At 39.8% G+C, this 26,491-nt stretch overlaps 1 protein-coding gene across 3 annotated transcripts in view; it reads left to right on the top strand.

The window, feature by feature from the left end:
- PLCL2 (phospholipase C like 2) overlaps positions 1 to 16,264 on the top strand; it is a 97,266-nt gene extending 81,002 nt beyond the window's left edge. For 2 of the 3 annotated variants that reach the window (XM_054057851.1, XM_054057850.1), the window contains 2 exons: positions 4,784 to 4,893; positions 13,553 to 16,264. In XM_054057851.1, the coding sequence (XP_053913826.1) occupies positions 4,784 to 4,893; positions 13,553 to 13,732 (290 nt within the window). In that variant the 3' untranslated portion in view covers positions 13,733 to 16,264. The remainder of the gene's footprint in view (positions 1 to 4,783; positions 4,894 to 13,552) is intronic. The other variant, XM_054057852.1, reaches the window with a different exon arrangement.
- The last annotated feature ends 10,227 nt before the right edge of the window (positions 16,265 to 26,491 follow it).

Here is a 26,491-nt window from a genome sequence, read left to right as displayed (position 1 = left end):
AATGTGATTCAGCAGTGAAGACGAAAATAATTATTTGGAAGGATTGCTTATGAGAACGCTTCAAAACCAGCAGATGTACTGCAGTGGAGAAGGATGTGCTTTGAAATCTTCGATTATGACTGGGAAAATTTGTTTGCATTATTTTGTTCAATTTAAAAACCTGTTCTTGAATTGTGCTATTGCTGTTTTGTTATATATATTGCAGTGTGCTTACATGACTTACAGTATTCACTGTGAATTTTCACTGGAAACTGACCTTTAACATGGAAGACTTGAAGCAAATTATGAAAGATTGGAAGTGGTTTTGTTTTGCAAGCACTTAGAAAATTGTATGGCTTCTGTCAGCTAGCTGTTGCAGTGGGGTAGGGGTGACTGGACTTCTTAATGCGACTTATGCCAACTAAGTGCCCTAATAGTCCACAAGCGGAAGCTTAGAAGGGAATCAAGTAATGACATTTGAAACATCATCGCACTGTCATAAGCAGTAGAGTTACCTCATGTAAACAAGTTCAAGAAGGGTGAAATGTAGGACAAAGGCAGTCAATCTCACTTCAGTCCGTGGGAAGGTGGTGGGGTATATCCTCTTGGAAACCATTTCCAATCACATGAAGGACAAGGTGATGACTGAGAAAAGTCAGCATAGATTTACAAAGGGGAAATCAGGCTTAACAAACCTGACAGCGTTCGACAATGAGGTGACAGGGTTAATGGAGGAGGGGAAAACATTTGAATGTATTTTATTTTTACTTTACTGAGGCTTTCAGTCTGGTCTTGTAATGTCCTCATAGACGAACTAAGGAAGTAGAGATCAGAGAAATGGGCAGTGAGGTGGGCTGAAAACCAGCTGAGCAGCCAGGCTCAGAGCATTGTGATCAACATGAAGTCCACCTGGAGAACAGTCACTAGTGGTGTGCCCTATGGGTTGATTCCGGAGCTGCGACTGTTTAAACTCCTTCCTTTATCACCTGGATAGTGGGGTAGAATGCATCCTCAGCAACTGACAGAAGATAGGAAACTTGGAGGAGGTTGGATAGAGCACGTGGTTGTGCTGCTACTCAGAGGGACTTGGACAAACAGAAGTGGGCTAGCAGGAACCCCATGAGAAGGGTTCAGCAAAGGGAGGTAACAAGTCCCGTAGCTGGAGAGAAATAACCCCATCCATGCACCAGTAGAGGCTGGAGGCTGCCTGGCTGAAAAGCAGCTTCAGAGAAAAGGACCTGGATGTCCTGGCAGACAGCAAGTTGAAGTACATTGCCAGAAGACTGAGCTCCTTCCCCTCTGCTCAGCATTGGTGAGGACACATCTGGAGTGTTTAGTCCAGTTTGGGGGGTTTCCAGTACAAGAAAGATACAGACTTACTGTCCAGGATGCAGCCACAATGAGTTGAGGAGCTGGAGCATCTTTTATAAGAGGATAGGCTGAGAGAGCTGGGATTTTCCAGCCTGGAGTAGAGAAGGCTCAGTGGGAATCCTAAGTGGTCAAACACTGGAAGACGTTGTCCAGAGAGTGGACTCTCCATACTGAACACACAGTCATGGGCAATCTGCTCTACCTGACCCTGCCTTCAGCAAGGTGGTTGGACTACACAGTCTTCAGATGTGCCTTCCAACCTCAATGATGCTATGTAAACAAGGATTTTAGTAAAGCGGACGTCTCTAATCAAAATATTTTTTTTAGAACTGGGCTTTCTGGCTTAAGTCAACAATCAATAATAATTTTATTATAGAGAAAAGCTCTTGTGCAATGGGCACAAATTAAAACTCAGGAAATTCCATCTGAACACACATTGTATGTAATCTTTGTGATCACAGAGCAACTTGTAGCTGACATGCTTTTAAATATCTGCAAGTATAAATGGAAAACGTGGGTAATTTATGCTTTTTGAATTAAGCAGGTGGCATATGCAGAAATATATTAAGAGTGATAAATCAGGTTAGTATTCTGTCTCTTATAATCCAGGAGCTCTCAGGCAGTTCAAACTTACTAATGGACTAATAATTCTAGAAGTAATTAAGCCCCATGAAAGTAATTTGCTTACTGTATTTTGAGGAGAGTGAAAGGGTGAATTTTTACTTGCAGGGCAATACAAAATTCTGTGTATTTATTAAAAAAAATCACATTCAGTTTTATTTGCAATCTTATCTTAAAAGCACTTTTACATGAGTTTATATGGACATATTTTTGATTGTATTAATTTAGCAGTAAGTTAAAAGCTCTTTCCTGTTTTTTCCTTTTTCTGTTAATCTGCTATAAAATCAGTTTAATTTTGGAGTATAACACTTTTGTTATTACTTTGCAGTCGTAGTGCATCAAATAGTTCCAAAGGAAAATGTAAGAAAACCAGGCAGGGACATAGAAGGGGAATTCCAAGAGAGATACAGTCAACAGTTAAATGTTGTTCTGCATTCATGCTCTAAAATTAATTTGTCCATATACTGCTTAGTGAATATCATTCATTCCATTCAGCAGATGGAAAAACTAGTAATAGAAATAAAAATAAAAATCATATCTACTTGTCCCGGGCTTTACATTTAGACTTAGTGTAGGATAGCTTTAGTTTAGCAGGCTAATGAGGAGTTGCCCTATCCAGTCTGTAAGAATTGTTGGGGATGGGAGATGATCAGTGCCGTTTATGCAGGAGGCACTTCTTGAGAATTTACATGTGTGTGACCTGGTGGGATGATCCGACTTAGTTTCATTTCCTCAAAAGGGCACAGAGATGTTGCTGCTAACTGCCGCAAATATTTAGCTGGTGTGGAATGGCTTTGCCAGAACAAAAATGTAACATAGCATGAGTATGAGGAAGGCGGAGAGTCACCAGGGAAGGTAGTCAGGCAACTGGAAAAGAGTTACTTTTTCTCAGCATCTGGGATACTACTGACTTTGTATACATAAGAATAATCTGAAATCTACAAAGAAGCAATTTCACATCAATCATGCAGGCACTCAGCATTATTCTTTATCTCTCTGTGAGCAGCTTCAGGTCAAGGTTATTATCGGTGAATAGTACCCATGGATTTAAAGGGCAATATTTATAAGGATGGAAATGAGGTACAGAACTCCAAGAGTTTAGCAGTGTGGTCTCAGAATTCATGCTGAAGATCAGAAAAATCTGTATTTTTGTGGTGGCTCTAGAAATGTAATGCTGTAAATAGGGATCTGTGCATAATCTTTCCATGATCATGTTGGAGTTCATTATTTTGGATAGTGTGAACAGGAAATAGATACTTAAAAACAGCGGTGGATGAATAAACTTTAGTTCCTCACCTGGTTAGAAGCCTGTTTTGGGGGAAACATAGTATAAATGGTTTGCTTGAGGCTGTACTGTAGAGGTAAAATCCGTGCTATAGAGAAGCATTTGAAATAAATGTGATACAGTACTTTGATTCAGGGAAGAAATCTGCCATTTATTTTCTTTGTAGTAAAATTTAAAATAGTAAGAAAAGCTAAGAAGAACAATCTTGTCTTTCAAATGAATTTATGAATATTTTTTAAAATGTGTGCATATGTGTATATACATGGGAGTTTACATGTGTGTGACCTGGTAGGATGATCTGACTTTGTTTCATGGGAGTGAGGTAAGGGAGTGATCAATTAACCCTTGAATGTACAAGTCATACCTCTTCCTTGTAGTGAGGCATGAGTGGGCTAGAGACATAACAAAGAATGGGTACTATGATGTCCTTAAAATCAGTCTACTGTAGAATTGACAGCCATTGTAGATTTGTATGCTTATTCCGTGGTAGTTAATTACAGGTAAATTTTGAAACACATATACTCAGTGGCAAATAGAAGATCTCAATCAAAATGGTTAAATTGTAATTTGGAATTAAGCTACTCCTGGGCTTTGCCTTCATAGATAAGTCACATAAGTCACAACCTCCTGCCAAGTTTTGCTCTCAAAGTACCCTTTATGTTTTTGCTGATGGAGACCCTGAGAGCTCGATTTAATGTATGATTTCCATAGGAGAGCTGCTGTAATCCGTGCTGGGTTGATGTGTGTACCTGTGGAGGGACATTTTATTTCCCCTGTATGAAGGAAACTGTTTCAAATTTATTTTTATCTGACTTGTAACAGCAGCATGGAAAACAAATTATTTTTCTTAAAGCTGTGCGCTGTGCTGGGTTAAAACTAAAGCTCTGGTCACTCTACTTAGTGTTTAGATGAAAGAAATCTGAATTTTGCCAAAAATTTTTGGTTTGGAGTTTGTCAGGTATGGGTTTTGTGGACACATTAGTTTACATGGGTGTGGTAGAATGTCCTTGGCTCTTCACTTGACACTCCTTCACAGCTATTCCTTTTTTCCTCAAGAGTAAGGTGAAAAGGTTATTTTCTGGGCTGCCCCCAGCATGTAAACTGTTAGCTGGGCAACTTTGATGTAAAGTTAGTGCATAGAAGAGCAAGGCACCAAAGAAATTTTTTGGGATAGAGTATTTAATGAAATTACTATTCCTATTCTAGAGCAACTCATAAAAAGTGTTTTACATAAGGCACAAAAAAAACCCAGTTGTAAAAGAATATTCTTTTTATAGTAAATGTTTGCTTTGCTACTGTTTTGTATGGCAGTGACCCAAGAGGTATTTGAGTGTGTATTTTGGCTTAGAGAGATCTGTTTTGTATAACTTTGCACATTGCTAGATCAGGTGCATTTGTACTTGAAGAGTAAAATTTCTGGAGTTTTTTCACTGTCCTTTTCCTTTATCAGTTTCAAATCACTATTTTTGTGGTCACAAAAATGCATTAAAATAGACACTAGATTCCTGCCTCTTTTATTCTCTACAGCAATGGAGTTTCATGAAAACCTGCACAATATAGGAGCACGAGAAGGCTTAAAAGAGAGAAAACTGCAAAAATCAGTAGAAAGTTTTACGTGGAACATTACAATTTTAAAGGTAAAGTCTCTTCCTTTGGTTAGTTACTGTATTTTTCCATTTACAACTGACATTTTAATATTGTTACTGGTCATTATTCTGTGTCACAGTTTAACTGGATTTATTCTCTTTTATATCCATGTTCGGCTTAGTTTATATCCCTTGAAAGCACAACAGACTCTATGTCATTTTTTCTTCTTTTCTACTCTGTGCAGTTATATAATGTTGTTTGTCTGATGTTTTCCTGCAACCTCCTTACATCAACAGAATCCACTATAATTTTGAATATGTGGGTGAAACAATGAGTATCAATTACTGTGAAGCAATTCAAGCTGAGAGGAAGCTATTCTGCTGTTTAAACCCTACTTTGTGGTTGGAAAGGGAGTGAGAATATTAAGGTCAATGCAGTTACTGAAAAAGTTGCTATTTGAGTCAGTGATGAATGGTGATTAATAATACATAAAAATTATATTAATAATCCAGACTGGAGTAAGCTGAGCATATAGGAGTTAGAGACTCTCTATGCATTTTGTCAGGCACATTTGCTTATGTTTTGACAGAACGGTAAGTGATGAAGTATAAAAAAAGCTTTCAACCCTCAGGAAACTAGAATGTGAAACAGTTCAGGTTTCTTATCACTAGTCTTTCATCTCAGCAGAGTGTATAAAAATTTATAGGATTAGCAAAACTGTCTCTCTTAATTTATTCCCTTGACACTGTGCTTCCAGCCCAAATTATTCAATTTTTGTGTTTACATCCACTAATGAGTTGTTCTCTCCCACTCAATCAAGTATTTCATCAGTACATTAAACTATAAAGTCTGCTTTAATTATAAAGAAAATTATTTTATCCCACGTATTCTTTTATTTTTAGTTCTCATTGAAAATAGAATTCCCTGTTGCGTCTTCTTACAGTGAACTACTGCAGAAAAGCAGTAATACACCCTCATTTCTCCAGCTTTCCGTGTTGATTTCTGCTAAGATTTTCCCAGTGTTGCTTGTTGCTCCAGTCTTCCTTGTGTTACAGTGCACAAATCCAATGCAGAACAGAATCAAAAAGAGGTGAAATTCATTACTACATGTACAGTTAATACATTCTAAAAATATGCGTATGGCTTCTGTTTATAGGCAAAGGGACCAGACTATCACTTTTCCTTTATTAGTGGGAAGTTTCCTGAAGACAGTGTATGGTATGTGTCAAGTGCCATTCCTGTACTGCTGAGACAGTAGAGGAAGAGAGTCACTTCAGTGGGTTTGGCCAAATGTAAAGGAAATAAATTCTTATCCCTTCTTTACTTTTCCATGGAAAGTCATATATATTGGTGTGGATAGGCAAATCAATTTTAATGTAGCCTGAAGCAGCAGCACCTTTGCTTCATCCCTGCTTTCGATTCAGAAAATAAGTGTTGGGGGTGGGGAGGTTTGCAGCTGATGAGCAACTGAAGTGTGAAATCGTGATTTCTGTGTAAGCCAGGAATTGGGAACCTGCATGGCAGAGCTGGCTCTTCAGAGCACTGCAGGTCTTTTGTATGTACCCTTAAGCTTATCCCCTTTTGAAGAAATCATTGAGAAAAATCTCTTAAACATTGACTTGTTTTTTTTCTGCTCACAGATTAAGGTCCTTTCTGTTGAAACTTTAACACGAGTTCTTATTACAGAAAGCTCTTGTATGTTATTTCATCTTAGAAGTGATTTATAAATACTGCAGTTAACGTAGGCGTGTATTAAGTGCTGTTATTCACATTTAGATGCACAGAAGGTTAGAGGTTGCGATTTGTTTGAACTAACACATGGAGCTTTTTCACTGAAGATGCTAAACTATAGGCTGTAATCATAATTAAATAAAAAAAGTTTATTGGTTTCTAAGGCACTACTCTTCCTGTCTGGACAAAAAAAAGATGTAAAGTCATAGTTTTGATAAAATACTATGTTTTTCCTTTTCTGTTTTTCTAGCTCTCTAAAAAAATAACTAAGGAATGGAAAGTGAATGTCCACATTTTTTAGGGTAAAGTCGATCAGAAGAGTGACAGTCTGAGACTCCTGCAGAATTTCTTTTTTTTCAAATTCCCTGCCTGTGTCAAATTAATTTCCCTCTTGAACAGGACTGTGTCTATTCACTGTCTCCAAATTTTGCTGTTCAACAACCAAGACAGTTGAGCAATGAACACACCAAGGACAGTACCATGCTTTGATAGATTTAACTTTTTATTCTTCTGGTAATTAGGAACAGTATTTTACATGATCTCTTGGCTATGGTCTAGGAATTGCTGTGGCTCTGTAGCGTTAGTAGATAATTCTGTGTGAGCACCATCCTCAGCTCCCTCATAGAAGAATTGTACAATGCTCACATGGTGTAGCTGATGTATTTTCCAAACCAATTAAGCTGCATTTTACCCTCAAGGTACATATTGAGTTGTTTTTTTTTTCAGTTGGGGCATTTTGAATATAGTTGATGCAATGGAAACTTTGATAAAATAACAAATTTGACAGCTTATTTCTAGGGGAACTCTTTGTTAAGAACATCTGACATAGCTATTAAATAACTCTATGTGCGTGTGCACACTTGTGTGACAATCACTATTTTAAAGGATTTTATTTTTCCTAATTTGAAGCCATATGACCAAATTGTTATTGATACAGTATGTTTGAATTCAGCTGAAATACCTCAATTCAATTTCATATGAGTATGTGTATGTGCACGCATCCCTGTTCTTATGGACGGTTATTATTTAACTCAGAACATCACTTAGAATAAATTTAGTCTGTTTTAGCGCCCTTTGTTGCCTGAGAGATTTAGAGATTGTATAGTATTAGAATATCCCTCTCTTTCAAATAGGCAGTTTGCAAGATCATTTGCTTCTAATTTACTTATTATTATTACTCAGTCGGATAACGCATTTTCTAAATATAGATAATCACATTTCTTGCCAGAAAGAGTATACAATCGAAGAAAGAAAATTACTTGAGGTACTGTTGCAGCAGACTCTTAACAAACAACATAATGTAACAATTTACAGAGTTTACTGGCATAGCAAAACTTTGCAAAAAACCTATATAGGCTAATAATTTGAGATGCCCGCAGGAAAAGCATAATGGTGTGTTTAAATTAGTCTTTGCATCGAAGTGCTGTTCTAAACACATAGGAACAGTTCAGTGGAAGTACTCAGAATGAAGGTGGGACTCCAAACTCTAGTATTGGTTAGATGCATCTTGTTGGCTATGAGTTTTCTGACATGTCACATTAGACAACATGCAAAGGCATGCAGTTCATGGCATCTGTTATCTCTGTAATGACATTAGTTCTGCACCTAAGTTATTTTTATGAATATATATGTAAATGAACACTAAAGACACTTATAGATGTGCTGCTTCTCAAAAATATATATATTAAAAAATAATAATTATGCATACTTCATGGACCGAATCTACAAGTGGGTTCAGGCAGCACTGTTGTCACCACAGGGTGTTTGTAAAGTCTCTGATAGGTGCTGCCTAGTCCTGTAGGCACTCAGAAAACCTCCCACATCCCAGTTCCATTTAAATATCTAAAACTACTAGTGTTGCTGGACTAATGGGATTTGGGCTCCTAATTAAACCTATATTTAGAAGTTAGAATCATAGAATAGTTAGGGTTGGAAGGGACCTTAAAGATTATCTAGTTACAACCCCACTGCCATGGGCAGGGACATCCCACTGGATCAGGCTGCCCAATGCCACATCCAACCTGGCCTTGAACACCTCCAGCCTTGAACAACTTACCTGGGCAACCTGTGCCAGTGCCTCACCACTCTCTTGGTGAAGAAATTCTTCACCTAATATCCAGTCTAAATCTTCCCCTCTCCAGTTTATGCCCGTTCCCCCTCTTCCTATCACTACAAGCCTTTATGCATAGCCCGTCTCCAGCTTTCCTGTAGGCCCCCTTCAGGTACTGAAAGGTCACTATAAGATCTCCTCTGAGCCTTCTCTTCTCCAGGCAGAACAGACCCAACTCTCTCAGCCTGTCCTCATATGGAAGGTGCTCTAGACCTCCGATCATCTTTGTAGCCCTGCTCTGGACCCTTTCCAACAGCTCCATATCCTTCTTACATTGAGGATTCCAGAACTGGACACAGTATTCCAGATGAGGTCTCGTGAGAGAGAAATGGAGGGACAGAATCATCTCCCTCGACCTGCTGGTCATGCTTCTTTTGATGCAGGATACGGTTGGCTTTCTGAGCTGCGAGCGCACATTGATGGCTCGTATCAAGCTTCTCATTGACCAGCACCCCCGAGTCCTACTCTGCAGGGCTGTTCTCAATCACGTCATCTCCCATCGTGTACTGGAAATGGGGATTGCCCCGACGCAGATGTAGGACCTTACATTTGGCCTTGTTGAACCTCATGAGGGTCACACAGCCCCACTTCTCCAGTCTGCGCAGGTCCCTCTGGATGACATCCCATCCTTCCGATGTGGCAACTACACCACTCAGCTTAGTGTCATATGTGTTAAGAAGTTAAGTCTTTTATGTCCTGATTCTGTAAATGCACCTGGAGCACATCAGCTGGCCATGGAGCACTGCAATGTATCCCATTGTGCCGAGCAGCCACTACTCAGAGAAATGCGCTGTGAGTGGGATAGTGGTTGCTTTTCCTGGTCCAAGCTTTGGGTCCCAGAACCTGAATTAGAGCCCAGTCATTACCGATGCAGTTTCTTGGAAGTTTTTTTGAGATAAGGTACTGTGCAGTTATTTCAAATGTCATCTCTACAGTTTTACTTTCACATTCACATGCTCACTGAAGAACCTGTTAACCCAAAATTGTCAGTGAATACATGCCAGATTGTAAAGCTAGCTTGCTGACACATTCCAGGTGATGCTATATCCAGTTGACTCTGAAATGATATTTCATAGGTATGAGAACTGATAGGAATCGTTTTGGTTTTAATTACCCTTCAGGAACTATGACATAAAAAACCACTGTCTGATAGCCAAAACCTTCAGAACAAACAGAATATTTTTAATATCAACTTTTTTATAAAGACAAGAATAGTTGATGAGGCCTATTGGGACAGAGACCTATGAAAGATATTGGATTGGGCTTCCATATTAATTCGCATCCTTTATTGTTTACTAAAAGCTTATGAATGAATATCAGTTTTGTTCTTTACGTTCTTTTTCATGTCTGCCAACAAAAAGACTTCATGCTTTATTCTTTTTCTGAAGCTTGTAAACATCACTATGTGAAGTAGAGATTAAAGTTACACAGCACTCATTTCTGTTAGCGAATTTTAACCACGGTGGAGGAAAGGGAGTAGCAATTGCCTTGTGCTGCTGTGAGGACAGCACTCCTGCAGTACTCTGCACTTGTGGTGTGCAAGGCCTGTATTGGTCCTGTTCCCACTTGGGAATTATCACAAACTGCCTGTTAACCACAGTGCTGGGAATAAATTCCAGTTTTGTGGTATGTTTGCTAGAAAACATTAAGGACTAAATTCACTTACATTTTTACTTAGATCTGGGGTGAAAGCCTGACAAAGTCAGCCCTACCACATAGCGAGAAACTATAAAGGTTTGATTCTGCACCTGCTCCAGATTCCAGTATTGAGTTTTCTCTGTGGACCAGTGTTATTTCTTAGAATGTAGGGGGTTTTATACTTCCTTATGATAAATCTGCATGACTACGATTTCATCTGTTGATAGGTTTCTTGTATTGGCTTTAAAATAGTCATTTTCAGAGCAAGTAGTTTACGTCCATTTGGGGCTGGTGAGAAAGTGAAAAACCTCTGCGTAGTCCACAGATCTGAGACATTCCCCTGTTTCAGGTTTTAGTCAACTAACCGTGCTGTTAACTTAATTTTTAAATCAACAGCATCTGCAGTGAAAATCAGGATCTTATGCTGCTACAGAATGCATAGAGTATAAAGAAACTTAATCTTCTGAGCCCTTGAAGTCTGCAGTCTTTTCCCTATTCTGCATTTTTATTGCTTTTCTCTCTTACCAGCCTATAGTTTAATTACCAAGCTCTCACTCTTTTTATGTCATCAGTCCTTCTGCTTGTATTATAATTTTCAGGCTTCTTTCAACATGGTGAATTTTGTCAATCTCTTTTCTTTCTGCATCCTAGTCCCGAATGTGGCCTCAGTGTTTCTCTTTGTCCACTAACCTGTCTGGTCCAAATCCAGTGTTGCTGCGTTGTGTTCGGGTTTTGTTATTTCACAATCTCCTCTTTCAGTAAGATCTAGTCCTTGCTTTGTTAAGTACAGTCCAACTTCCCTTCCTGCAGTCCTAGATTTCTCGAGTGGTCAGTCCCAGAGATCGCTCTTGCCCTCCTCCTTTGTTCCATCCACCTCCTCACCAGAGTCCCTGTCCCAGGCCTTTTCTTCCCTTCCTCCAATTTGGCTTTTGGACTTTCTGCACTGGAAACTAGGTGTTGGTGGCAAGAGAAGCTGGAGAAGCCATACAGGAAACCCCCAACTTATTCTCCTAATTCATATTCATTATTGTGTGAGAATGGAATATGCATTGTCTTGCCACATGCTGGAGCTGTCAGGGGATGAAGAACAATCTAGAATGAAATGCTGAGTGATTGTACTAACCATGTTCAACATCTGCTTGGGCTTTACTATTATTATTATTATTATTATTATTATTATTATTATTATTATTATTATAATCCAATAACTTGGATCCACTACTCTGGGTCCCTGAACTAATTTGAATTACAAGACCCTACCCCAAGAGTGAGGAGGGAGGGTGGAAGATTGATAAAAATATTCTGTCAGTATTTTACTGTCCCTATTCTCAGAACTGAATGAACCATATGGATGAGGTTAAAGAATAATATTAAACAGTAATAATAACAAAATCTGCCAATGACAGAAATCCTGCATAAAGAGTATCAGCTCAAGTAGTTGAGGTTTGGCATGCATATAAGCAACTGAAAGCAGGATTTTTTTACATGACAATTTTTGGGCAACCTTATTAACAGACTGTTGCTAGCAGTTCTGCCTGTAATAAACAACTTGATTAAAGTTCCAGAACTATATCCTACTAATCCATGTAAAATAGAACTTGGGCTAGAAACAGATGCACTCCGGATATGACTCATTTAGTCTGCTGGAGTGTTTTAAATTAGCTTTTAGTTGTTTGTCAGTTTGGAAAAAAGTAGCGCTGGTTTTCTGTAGAAGAAAATACTACTGAAGCTGGTATCGTGATTGGCGAACTACTGGGGTTTTTTTCCCTGTCTGATAGTCACAAAAAACCACTTTGGCTATTATAGTCTTGGATAAAGGAAGGGATGGCATTATTTCTTTGAAGAAAACAATGGTTTTTTTCAGTTTGTGTGTCTCAGATGCGTAATTCTGCTTACTTCATAGGATAGTGTTTATGTTGCGAGTTGCTAAAGAAGAAAGGTTGAAGTATCAGCATGAGTGCACACGTGGTTTTGTCTGGCTGCTGTTTGACCTTTCCTCCTTTGTTTTTTAAATCAGAAAGTAAAGTTGGAATTCACCTTATTTAGCAGAGGAGAGGCAACCTATCCATTTATCCATTATGTCTCTAGAAGAGACATTAACATCTGTTCAAGAAAAACATCTGTCAAGCACCAGAATTTGCACAGGACAAATACTCCAGTTACAGGAAAAGGTGCAGTCAGCATTTGTACTGTATTAGACATTATAGGAACTCACAGTTTCAAGGAACTATAGTACCTGGGGTTTTTGTTTGTTTGTTTGTTTGTTTGTTCGTGTACTTTTCTCCCCTTCAGTTAGAAATGATACGGTTTAAGATTTGGTATTATTGAGGCATGATTTGGTTTTCTATAAGCTGTGGGACAGTTCTCCCTTGGGACTGCAGCCACAATGCAATCTCTTCGGCCCTTGTGGACTTTCTGCATGTGTTTGTGTGAACTTTTCTGTGTCCATCAGTAGGGCACATATGCTCACTGTGCGCTGCAGGCTTGCACTTTCCCTGCATGTGGGCAGGGTAGGCAGATAATGGTTGCAGGAACTGCCCTGTCCATAGGCTGCATGAGAATTGCTGCTTTTAGAGGGCTTTAATCAATACAAAGAGTTGGAGTAGCTAATACTGCAGGACAGAGTCAAATCACCGAAGTCTGGGGCAGTTTCTCATACAGATTTACTTAATTATTCTGGAGAGTAAGAGAGCAAGTAAAGAGGGATACCAATAGTACTGACCTGCAAACAGTCCTGTGAAGTCTTTGTCATCACTGTCCTTTTTTACATGCTCCTTGCCAACCTATATTTTCATATTTTGTGCTTTGACAGACAGTGATGCTTTGCCATGCTAATATTGAATGAATCGTATTGCTAGGGAAAAAAAATCTCCGAGAACCAAGTCCAAATCAGTTCAACTGCTCCCTGAAGTATTAAAATCAGTCTGCACAATTTTCTCTTTGCAGAAACATTTGTAGTCCCCATGGGTTGAAAATACAGCACAGAAAGCTGTTAGGCAGAAATGATCACTGTCCCTTTGTTTATGCAATTCGTTGGCTTCAGAACAAGCAAAGAGCTTGGTTCTTACTAACTTAAAGTAATCCAATTCTGAATTTTGGTGTTGTGGTTTTGTTTTTTGATCATGTCAACTGCACAGTTGGTCTGAAACAAATGGGGCAGGTGGCAAGGTAGGGGAGAAAGAGAAACCTGTTATCAGTTTTGCATTCTAACTGCACTTTTTTTCTTACAGGGACAAGCTGATCTTCTCAAATATGCTAAAAATGAAGCACTGGAGAATCTGAAACAAATCCATTATGCCACTCTTTCATGTGGACTCAATAAGCCAGGCACTGAAAATGCAGAAATCTCAAAACCCCGTCGAAGTCTGGAGGTCATACCTGAAAAAGCAGGTGATGAAAATGGAGAATGAGAGAATGCTCCTCTCGTAATTATAGAGTTTATAACTCTGTGACCAATTGTAGCTGCATAGGACATTTGCTTTGCACTTACTGTTGGAAGATATTTGGAATTTTTAAAGCACAACTGGAGAAGCTGATTACAGTCTGTTGAAACTGTGAATGTATGTAGCAACTCTGCTTGTGAAGGCAATGATATTGTGTAACATGGAAATTGCATTACTGGCCAAAATACAGTATATATGTAAAAGATAGTGTGATTATAGCGTGCTGAGAGGTTCATTGCAGTGCCATAGGAAAATGAACATTTTTTAGATGAGCTGCAAGTAGAGGGAAATCAGTTGATAGAATTTGACAAGATGCCTTGATTTTCAAATGAATTAGATGCACAGGTCCTCTGTTTCTTTGCACAATTTGTTAATTGTGCTAGTGAGGTGAATTATTCTTAACGAAAATCAGGTCTAAACAAGTAGAATCCACATTTCACACTATGTGTAATTCAGCCACTCAGATATTTGGGTTTGAAGTGGTATTGGTTTTATTGTTGAGCCATAAATTAAAATGAGAATGTAATTAGACAGTGTTCACTGACTTCAGTGCACTGTAGGAGAGCCATTATGTAAAAGGAAAATGTGCAATCAGTCTGATAGCCTATGTCAGAAGATACATACCTTTTTTGCCTAAGGTCTTCTGCAAATGTGTGTAGATAATGTGACCAAACTGCAAGCAAACTGTTGTAAATAGTTTTTCATTTTGTGAAGTGAAGTGCTCATATTAAAAAGAGTTTTATGAGATTGCTCCCAGACAAATAAAGCTTTTAACTAAATTTTAACTTTTTTATTTTTCAAGTATTTTCTTCCTTACAGAATAGGTGATATCTCAATAAGCAGGTTTGTCAAAAAAAAAAAAAAAAAGCTGTTCTGGTTCTGTTTTGGTTTTCTGACATTATGTAAAGGTATTGTACCTGATATGCTCATTGTAAAATTACTTAGAGTGTTCTCTTACTGTTTCTGATTTAACAATAAAATGGACTGTATGATTGCAGAAGCTAATAAATTTGAAGGAAAAAAAAGAAAGCAAAATCCTGTGGAAATCAAAATACAAGTTTTATTTTGTTGGCGGGGAGAAAAGGCGAGACGGTGATATCTGTTGAAAAGCATTGTTTTAATTAGAAGTCTTGCAAGACATGCATTTCTTCTCCAAGTAAACAGTTGTAGGAAGAGAGGGAATGGCCTCAAGGTGCACCAGGGGACGTTCAGACTAGATATTAGGAAAAATTTATTCACCGAAAGGGTTATCAGGCCCTGGAACAGGGTGCCCAGGGAGGTGGTTGAGTCACCATCCCTGGTGTTGTTTAAAAGGTGAGTAGATGAGGTGCTCAGAGATAGGATTTAGTAGTGATCAGGTACAGTTGGACTTGATGATCTCAAAGGTCTTTTCGAGCCAAGCGATTCTATGATTATATGATACACTGATTTTTATTTTCTTAACCAATAAAAGATGCTGTCCTCCCTTCAGAATGTGATGAACATTTACACATCTATAACATCCTGTAAAAGTCAATGAAACTCTGGCCAAGAACATTGGTGTACTTGCACTTCATCGTAATTATTAGGGACTTATATTTATTTTCTAGTCGTAATAAAAGGGGGAGAGGTGAAAACAATTTGCATAGTAAATGTTAGATCTTGAGACTGCACTTTTAAATGTCAAACTGCATGGATTAGGAGCAGTTTTAGAAGGTGATAAGTTCTTTCAGATGCTAGCGACAGATTGTGTGCCTCAGTATTATGATTTTGCCAGGAGTGAGTTCTGTTCTGTGTTGTACAAAATTAAACATTTAACCTGTGATAAACACCTGCAAGTGTTGCTTTTTAGACGGTCCTTCTCTATGTTGTCAGCTGGTAGTCTTCCAATTGCACCTGAAGTTGATGGGAAGCGACGTGAAATTCACTGTTGGTAACTCTATTTCAAGCCAGTAAGAAATTCATCTTCCAGGGCTAAATCTATTGGATCTAAATCTGGGGCCTTTGAGCAGCCTGGTCTAGTGGGAGGTGTCCCTGCCCATGGCAGGGGGGTGGGAATTAGATGATCTTTGAGGTCACTTCCAACCCAAATCATTCTGTGATTCTACGATTCTAAATCTAATTTGTCTACAGCAGAAAAAGATCTTGTTACATCAAGATTCAGCTGGGCCATAAATATGCATAGTCAGTTTCACTTTTTCAGAAAGCCCAAAACCTAGGCTGCTGGAATTTCACCTACCGACTTTTAGTCCTAATTGAAAAGTATAGACTGGGGAGAAATGTTGGTACAGTTAGTGTTGTTCTTCAAAGAGACCTAAAAGCCAGAAAAGCTCTGTTTTTAGTCCTGGCCCACCACTGTTTGCATGGCATTTACAGAAAGACATAGTTTATATCACAAATTATGCATTTTTGTAGAGTCTCTACAACTGGGCTATCAGAATTGATGGCTTGAATATTCTTAGCGTTTCTATATTACTGTTTGGCATATTACAACCTTGAGAGAGGTGAGGGGACACTGAAAGGATTAAATACAGTTTGGTGGGGTTTTTTTTTCATTTTAAGGCAAAAAAAATAAGTGTAGTATGAATATCATGTAAGCTAAGGCTGACAAATCTTGTATGTTCAACTCTGCAATATATAAACTGCTTACGCTATTGATACTGTTCTATCTTGTTAGAAAGGAGTATTTCTTTTGCAGTAATATCCTTGCCTAGTATCTTAAAAAAACCAAACAACAAATCAACACAACAGATAAAATATATGCATTTAGCTGAGTGACCATTTAAATATGTTTTGATTTGAGTGTAGTGCTGATTTCTTAAAATCGAGGTCACTTTTGTGCATTATTCATACTCAGTCCAGCTCGGTATGCACCATAGAGCCTTAAAATGAACTCAGTCAAGCAGATACTTTGAAAGATGATGTGTAGCTAAAAATCCTTTAGGGAGTTCGCACGCTGCATGTTAAAAGAATGTAGGATAAACACCTGCAAGCAAAGTATTGGGTTCTATGGTTAACCGAGTGATGATTATTTCAAACTCAAATCTATTAGCATATTTTTCTCAGTTTTTCTTAAAGCATTCATGATGCAATTTACTTTTATTGTTAGTCCGTTTTTTAGTTCTTTATTTTAGATTATATAGAAGAAGAACCACCTAAGATCTGGTGAAGTATTCCAAATAAAATTAATCACAGGCTGACTTCACATTTTTCTTTGCCTTTATTTTCTCAAATATACTGTAATACAGTTGAACTGTTTGTATAGTTTTGAACTGTGAAAGATGGAGCCAAAACACAAGAACCTATTTGTTTAACTGCCTTTCACTTCTGTTTGTCTTCGATAATCAGTAAGTGAGTATGGATACGTATGGAGAAGTAAGTTAACTTCCTGCTTAATTTAAAAGGAAAGACTAATTGAGAAAGAAAAAGTTCACATACAGATTAACCGTGTAGACACTAAGAGTGAAATCTTATTTTGAACACAAGAAAAAGGATCCGCTCTCTAGAGACATGTGCTGCTTACCAGGGGCTTGTATTAGGGATGTCACCAAGAGGCTGCCAAGCATTGTGCAGCCCACTGACTGCTCTCCACTGCTTTTTTTTCCTCCTGTGTGCACCAGTGTTATAGCCAGGAGCAGTCTGAGGGTTATCAAGAAGGATGACAGAGCCCTGCAAGCAGCAGTAAAAGACTCTGGAGTGCAGGTGCATTTTTGTATCAATCACAGCCAAAGGGATGGGATTTCCAGTCAAATCAGGCAAATTAACTTAACAAGTGGCCGCAGGACTGGTGCTGCAGCCAGGGGTTCATCTACTTAGACCATGGGACAGGACTCACTTTGAGAAACCTGGTCTGTTGAGGGCTGATGTGGTCCATCTGTCAGAGAAGGGAAAGAGCATCCTTGGTTGTAGGCTTGCCAGCCTGGTGAAAAGGGCTTTAAACTAAAGTTGTTGGGAATGGGGAACCCCAATCCATCCTGCTTCTACAGGTTTGATGGTAGTGAAAGCAATAGGTGACGAGAGCTTGAAGATGGATCACAGGTCAGCAGGAGAGTACCTGAAGAGAAACACAAAGGACCTCCAGCCACTAAGTGAGCTTCATCAAGGGGCCCAACTTAAATGCCTCTATGCAAACACATATAGCATGGAGAATAAAAAGTGGAGTTAAAGACGTGTGCACACCTGCAGGGTTTTGATCTCTTTGGCATCATGGAGACGTAGATTGGAGTGCTGAAATGGAGGAATACGGGCTCTTTAGGAAGGACAGGCTGGGGAGACAAGGAAGGAGTGTTTCCCTCTCTGCTGGTGACCAGCTGGAGTGCATGGACCTCCACCTGGGATTGGATGAGCTGACTGAGAGTTTACAGATCATGATTAAAGGGAAGGCAGGGGCAGGACATGACAGTGAGGATCTGTTACAGGGACTGGAGCAGAAAGAGTGAGTGGCTGAGGCCCTCCACATACAGATAGGTGCAGCTTCATATTTACAAGCCCTGGTCATCATGGGGGACTTCAGCCAGCCTAGTATCACTGGGAGGGACAACACAGCAAGGCATAAAGCAATCCAGGAGGTTCCTGGAATGTATTAGTGATAACTTCATTGTCCAACGAGGAGAGGTGTTATACTGGACCATGTTCTCACCAACAAGGAAGAGCTAGTGAGAAATGTGAAGTTCAAGGGCAGCTTTGGCTGCAGTGACCATGAAATGGTGAAGTTTAAGATCCTTAGGGCAGCAAGGAGGGCACACAGCAAGCTCACTATCCTGGACTTCAGAAGAGCAGACTTTGGCCTCTTCAGGAATCTGCTTTGTAGGGTACCATGGGACAAAGCCCTGGAGGGCAAAGGGGCCCAAGGAAGCTCATGATTTTCAAGGATCACTTCCTCCAAGTTCAGGAATGATGCATCCCAACAAAGAGGAAGTCAGGCAAAACCACCAGTAGACCTTCATGGGTGAACAGAAAGCTGCTGGACCAAGTAAAACAGAAAAAGGAAACCTACAGAGGGTGGAAGCAAAGACAAGTTAGTCTAGGAGGAATAGAGAAAATTTGTTCAAGCAGACAGGGATCAGGTTAGGAAAGCTAAAGCCCTGATACAATTAAATCTGACCAAGGATGTCAAGGGCAACAAGGAAAGCTTCTATAGGTATGTTGGTGATGAAAGGAAGACTAGGGAGAACTTGGGTCCCCTCTGAAAGGAAGCAGGAGACATGGTTACCCAGGATATGGAGAATGCTTAGGTACTCAATGAATTTTTTTGCCTTAGTCTTCACTGGTAACAGTTCAAACCACACTGCCTGAGGTGGAGAAGGTAAGGGCAGGGACTGGGAGAATGAAGAGCTGCGCACCATGGGAGAAGATTAGGTGCACGATCATCTAAGGAACCTAAAGGTGCACAAGTCCACGTGACCCGAAAAGATGCGTCCGTGGGTCCTCAGGGAACTAGTAGCTGAAGTTTCTAAGACACTACCCAATGCATTTGAGAAGTCCTGGCAGTCTACTGACTGGAAAAGTGGAAACATAACTACCATTTTTAAATAAATAAAGAAAATAAGGAAAACCCGAGGAACTACAGGCTGGTCAGTCTCACCTTTGTGCCTAGCATGACTGTGAAGCAGGTCCTCCTTGAAGCTCTGCTGCGGCACATGGAGAATAAGGAGGTGATTTCTCCTCCACCTCAGGTCATTAGTCTTTTTACTGTCTCTCCACGTTCTTATGTAGCTACAGGAAGGAGTCCTAGATTGGTGCCTCACATGATAGCACAAACTTGCCCATGCAGGCGTGGTGAAAGATGCTATATGAGTCAAGCATTTTTTCAGCTACTTTGTACAGCATAGGAGTATTTTTATAAGACCCCATGGCTCGTTACTGTATTCGCTTTTTCCAGTTTTGAGGTTGAAGCAGCAGAAAGAGAGGTGATTCAGGGTTGCCAGCGTGAAAAATGGAAGTGAGTTCTAAGATGACTGACAATTATGACTCTGGTCAGCTAACCAAATTAACCAATCTGAAAGGACCTAATCCTCCACTCTTGCAGTGCTTGAGTTTCCCTTCCATTTGTATGATTTCCTAATTGTCTATTGTATGGATGTTATTTGATCAGTAACACTGATTTCTTCCTGCTATATGCATTGTTTGCTACACAGATCAAGGAGACTCCTAGTTGTCCCATGCACAATATTATGATCTTTCATTGTACCTTACCCTACCTAGGTTTACAGTTGTGTTAATTGAAAGTTCAAAATTATTATCAAGAGTAATATTTGCAAAAAAAGTCAATCATATACCCATATTCATGGTACAATGTGCACATGCATATATTTCACTGTGAAATAGTTTTATCCCCATAGAGCTAACAGCTGGAGAGCTGTTGCTGGAGAATGACCAGCCCATAGTGGTTTAATACTGTGAGTAAAATTCTGAAACGGGTCAAGTCACCGGCTTCCTGCTTTTGGTCGTGATGGGTGTAGGACTTCACCACCTTTTTTCTTTTTCTATTCATACCTACTCATTCTGACCAATTAAGCTTTCTAAATGGAATATTTAATAACTTGGTTTAAAAATTGATGGATTTGCATGTATCCTATAAAGACCTCCAGTCTTTTGAACTTCTGTAAACATTTTGTTTTTCAAAAATCACCACAGTTCTTACGACCCATTCTTTCCTTTTGTTCTCAGTATTTTGAAAGCAGTTGTGGGACAGATCAGTTTGATAATTTTCAAAACTCATCCATGTGACACTCTTTATTCATTTGTTCTCAGTAAGAAAAGAGCAGTAAAACTCTTGAGGTTTTTTGGTTATTTCTGTTTCTGGACACTATTAAACTTCCCTTTCTGACTCATCACCTCTGTTCTCTGGGTGGTTGTGGAAAGACAGGGGAGTAAAAACCAGCACAACAGAAAGGTTAGGAACAGGACTTGAGCACAAGAGTAACAACACACCCTCATGGGCTTAGAGGAGCATCCGTTGTAGTCAACTGAGTTGGAAAGGCAGTTAAGGGCTTAAAGGCAGCAGTGAAGAGGGGGAAGATACGCAGAATTGGATGTAAAAAAGATAAAGATTTTTTGCCCAAAAATATGGGCAACCACTGGATGCCATGGTCCCAGTGCCATCCTGTGGCATTCCTAATGCTTCCCAGAGGCATTAAAATTGTTACCAATACCTTGGGACAAAAGCAGAGCATTTCATCTCTTGACAATGTTTATCTGTTGTGACAAAGAGTGCAGCAATGGTGGGAGAGCAGTCAAATGTGAATGCTGAACTCCTGATTTAGCTTTCCATGCCCAGCTGTGTGTGCTGCTTTGGTGTACAGACTTGTGCCACTTCAGCTCATAGGAGCTCCCACTTGGTGCCACTGGGGCACATCGAAGTTGAGAGGAAAGGAGGAGGATAGCGTGAGTGTATGTGTTATACAGAGAGGAGTGTTTAAGGGATGTACTATGAAAAGAGGCAGCTTGAGCAGGAGTGGGAGTAGCACAACCAAATAGATATTGAGCTGTCATGAACCTCTCCTGCTTTGTCACGAGTAATCCAGCCTTGCTCAACCACCTGCAGACCATACCAGAGCTTTCTAAGTGAGCCTGGATGGTTTATTAGTTATCTCTTTTCCATGGAGGTAAACGTGGAGAAGCAGAGGTCCTCCTTGGCTGGGTACAGCACTGATCTGTGTGTTGGTGACTCTCTGGAAGAAGGAAAGCAGCAGGGCCAGGAAACAGCGCAGGAACCCAAAGGCCTAGGCTTTGTTCTCTGGCCCTCAGCTTCCTCCAGCGATAAATTGGAGGAAATTACACCTACCACTTTTTGAAGGAGCAGAAGCAGCATACTCTGTAACTGCAGAAAAAAAATAACCCCCACAGAAGGCATCTAGGAGTAAAATGAACTAACATATAAATAGTACATCGTGAGAAGGCAGTGCTTTTTGTGTTTGAATGCTGTGTACATTATGTTTCACTAGATACTGTTGTACAAAGGGCACTGATCCCTACATAGTTTTTCAGTGGCATGTACTTTGCGGATGTGCTCCGATGTGCTACTGATTGGTGAAGAGGGTTTTGAAATACAAATTCTATCAGTTGATTGCTAACAAAGCATGTCTGTGTGGGGTCCCGCATCCCAGGGAGCTCAGTATTTTCACTGTCTAGTAAGAGAGTAAAAGAAGATTATGTTACACTCACGTAATATGGACTTTATGCTGTGGCTCACAGCGTGAGCACTTCTTTTTATCTCAGATGTTATTTTATGGATCAAAAAAACCTCTCCCAGAAACATTAGTAAAAGCCCTAGGACTCAGTTGTAGTCTCAGTCTCTGTCCTGAATCCCAGAACTGATGGTACCTGCTGTGAGTTTTGATATGCCCGTAGCCAAATAATGATTACATTTCTCTGAATATGTAACAAAATCTTCAAATAATGTACTAGTGCCGCTACTTGTGCCGGGATTATTGAAAAAAGATAATTTCTCTGGGTAGAGAAATAAGGATCACCACTTAGACCAGGAATTTGTAATTGTGGAGGTACGTAAGGAGCTTCTCAGGAGAGTGAGGGGTATTCGTCCATTTCAGAGCAGTCAGCAAGCAGGGACTGGAAGCACTGATTCCTAAACATCCTTCTCTAGGATGCAGTGCTTTGTGCTTACATTTATTTGCACACAGTTTTACAGAACCATACATTTAACTCTCATTTTTTTCCTGAGCAGTATTCAACCAGTATTCAAAGTTTATTTGATTTGAGATAGTTGCATTGATTTGCTGAGTATTTTTCCAGAACTCTTTCCAACATGATTTTAATAGCAAATAGCTCGCAGATAGTAAGAGCCTGAGTGATCAAAGAGCACTGGTAATGCCAGCACATATTTCTGGACTGAAAGTCTGGTCATTATAGTGTGAGCACAGCTTAATACTGGGGAAGGCTGCACCGTAGACAGCATTAACTGATGAGACCTGTTAGATTAGGAAGAGGAGGCAGAAGTATTTGCAAGATTAAAGACAGAACAGGGTATCAGAGATAGGATATATTCAGTCCAGGAGGAAGAATCAGCTACTAAATCCAGCTCCTTCCCCTCCCCTGTGTCACAGGCAAGAATTCTCAGACGTGACAGTTCAAGATAAAAACTCAATTTTGTATTAGAGATAATGCTCCATAAGTGATGTTCCATCACATGTGGTGGAGCACTCTGACAGTGTCTCCCCAGAAGAATTCTGGCAAAACAAAAATGGCTTTTTCTACCTACATAAAATGCCTGCTACAGCTCAAAGCCCAGAGGAAAACAGCAAGAACAATGATCAGATATGAGCGTTGTGTTTCAAGCTAATCACAGAAGCACAGTGATATGCTTTGCCTACCATAGCTGCATTGCTGAAAGTAGTAGGATCGTAGGAGTAAGCCTCTGAAAAGATAACATGAACCTATACAGGTGGAGATGCACAGAACAGGCTGGATCACTACATGCTTTGATATCAGTCGTCTCCAGTGTTTTCATAATGCGCATGGAAAAAGACATCCTCAGTCCAGTTTCCAAGCAGTGCTATATTTTTCATGTACTTATGTTCTTGTGCAGTTACAAACCAGAAAGATAGTTAATAAATATCACTGTAATGAGCAATGCTGAATTCCAGCTTTGGCAAATCACCAAAGTGTATAACATGCAAATGATGTTGGTGCAATTGTCCCAAGTGCTGAATCTCTCTGAAAATCAGACCATTGTACTAAAAGATCCTGTTCATAGACTATTCATTAGAAAAGCCATATTAAAATTATTTTATGATCTGTGCTGCAAGTAATAGCACCTATAATGCTATAAGAATGGCTATACTTGATGCTCAACTATTACTGTTTCTAGGTTCTCCTATTTCAAATACAGATAAGGTAGGTAAAAATCTCTTAATAAAATGAAACACCACAAAACACAGAAATCCATGAAGACCAATGCTTCCTTTTCATAGTAGCTAGTAGTCACAGCCACAGGATTTCACTGAGGCCAACTTACTCAGTGAGCTCAAGGACACCTTGCAATTTATAGAAAATCTCAGAGTGTGTTGCACTAAACAAGAGATGATTAAATGTCACCCATCAGTGCCAAAAAAACCCTCTGTTTCACAACAACTGAGAGAACTTTGAGCTCTCTACTGAAACAACTGGTATGGGTCAATGGCCAACACTAGGTGCAACAGCGGATCATGCATTCAAAGCCACATGATAATTTCTGTACTTTTGAGTAAATTAAAAAAAAAATTGTTATATGTATAGAGCATATGACTTACAATTAGCATTATCCTGCCACAAAAATGTTAAAAACAAGCTTCTCCCCCCCGGCATTACTCACACTATGAAGGACTAGATATAGATTTCAGACCTATTCAGAACCATGTAGTTGCACCGAGTCCCACAGACCCCAGCTCTAAACTGGAATGCAGAAACCAGGTTGTATATCTAATTGAGTTTCACAGTGGTGTAGCGAAGTATCCATGAAATACCTGACATCAAGAGATGTCTTTAACTTAGCAGGCCTGCTACCTAAAGCTGGAGAGCCAATTTGAAAGGCAGAGGACAACAGCAATGTAAGACAGTCAGCGGGGGGCATTCAGGCCTGCTTTCAAAGTCCTTATTGTATTTGTCAGCTCATGTAGTGATGCTCAGAAGAAAAAAAAGCTTTGAATCCATTTTTCCTGCTTAGGCCTGTGATATTTCTGCTGTTTGCCACTGGCTACCTGTAATGAAAGGTCCTTATCCCTAGCATACCAAAAAGACAGCAAGCATAGCTTTATTTGTGATGCTCTGACAGACTTTTCTCAGGGAGCCCAGAAAGGTGGCTCCTTTTTCCTGGTGCTGACTGCTTCAAACCTGCTGCTTCAATCATGATTACTGTCCTTTCCTCATATGACTGCCACTGACCTGGCAGGGGCTGCAGCAGGGTTTAAACTGCAGAACAGTTTTGAGGGTGAAAGAGTCGCAGAGATGAAGACCTACAGCTTTGATGAGCTGCTGATGAACTGCTGGACCTAGCAACTGCAGCATTATCAGCTGTAGGAAGGACTGTTCTGCAAGATCTGAGAAAGAAAGGGGCAGAGGACTGACAGTGAAAGCACTTCTGAAACAGGGGTGAGGGAACCCTGCAGCAAGGGGTCATAGAGAAAGGCGCTTGAAAAACTGGTGCTCTTCAGACTTCCTTCTGAGCTTTTGTTCCCTCTGTCAGTGAGGGCTCTCAGTCTACAGTTTGTATCAAATGAGTTACGATACCTTTAATTAGACTGGAAGGAAGAGTAATCATATCCGAATAATCAAGGTAGAAGAAAAACAAGTGATGTTTGGAAATGCAAAGAAGAAGGTAAAAATTTTCTTATAGGGATGTTATAAAATAAATAGAAAGAGGTGAGAGCTATCTTGATTGGCCATCTGCAGTATGATGTGGCACGTTCATATCTTGCACTTAACTACAGTTTAGGAAAGGAGAGATCTTAATGGAACTTTATCACGTTGCATGTCTTCCCAGCGAAAATCAGCAGCTACATACAGATAAGCATACATTGTCACCAGCTTTGGTCTGTGTAGTTTCTCGCTGTTGCAGACTGTGTGGAGAAAAAAAAAAAAAATAGAATCCTTTTGCAGTAATTGGTTCTGCTACTGTACTTATCCCCAATTTTCTGAACTGTCATGCCTCATTTCTTCAGTTCCGTAGATTGACAGTCCTCTCAATAGTAATTCTCATTATGGTTTGAAGGACACCATGGCCTAGTTTTCTGGGGTAAGCACTGAACGAGGGAAATGTAGCCTGCTATTACTTTGTCCGTGGTGTTCTGTACTGCTGATAATGATATTGGGTTCCTTCTCATATGCTGGCAATTTGCTAGACAGGACGATTGACAGAGCTGTAATTCATCAGCCACGGGCTTGGGTGTAATAGACTGTGGCAAGGTGGCAAGTGTCCCAGTGCTGAAGATTCAAGCTGAACGAAACAGGGGTATTTCAAAGGTCCTATTGCTGTTTTCATGTATTTTGATGCAGCCACATGGAATAATAATTCACTCAGGATTACAAAGGGAGAGGATGAGTCGCTGAAGAGAGAGGAGGAGCTTCCACTAAACTGTGTGGTGGAAGGCAGGGTTTTCTCTGTGCTTGTCAGTCCTCCTCTGAAATAATATCCTTCATAGAATTCTATTAATTTATTACTGATTTGATATGAGAAAGGTTACGCTTCCACCAAGGCTTTTATCCTTTAATTAGATTTTTCTGTTATTGATGCTCTCATAGTAAAGGTTATGTTTGAATAGAATTTATACACTTAGATGATATTTAAAATTGCACGGAAACACTGCGTGAAGTCATTGCATGCAAAAGGGCTATTAACTACGTGTCAGCATCCAATAAACTCCCTGCACTTTCAATCCTTTTTTAAGATCTTGAAGCTTATCTGATGTTGTGACATTTTATGGCATTTAAATGTCTCAGCAGTGGGACTTTGTTCTCCTCATGTGTACAGCTCTTCTAAGACTGAAAGAGCTCTAACATTGCAGAAGAAGCAGGGAAGATGACAAAACGGGCTGGATTGCCAACTTATTTCTGAAAGAAATTGTTGTAGCCAGATAGAGGAACTGCAAACACAAGCTGAACGCTCAGACTTTTCCAGTGTTTTGTAGCAATCTGAAGTTGGAAGGATGCTCATGCCAAAACCAAAGTTAAATTGAAATTCAACTGGAAAGTCTGAAGGGAAGAAGTACGAAACACTGGTTTGTTATCGTAAAGACGTATTACCACACACTG

The sequence above is a fragment of the Cuculus canorus genome, chromosome 2 (genome assembly GCF_017976375.1).
Source record: "Cuculus canorus isolate bCucCan1 chromosome 2, bCucCan1.pri, whole genome shotgun sequence".
NCBI lineage: Eukaryota > Metazoa > Chordata > Aves > Cuculiformes > Cuculidae > Cuculus > Cuculus canorus.
This window is presented reverse-complemented; position numbering and strand designations above follow the sequence as displayed.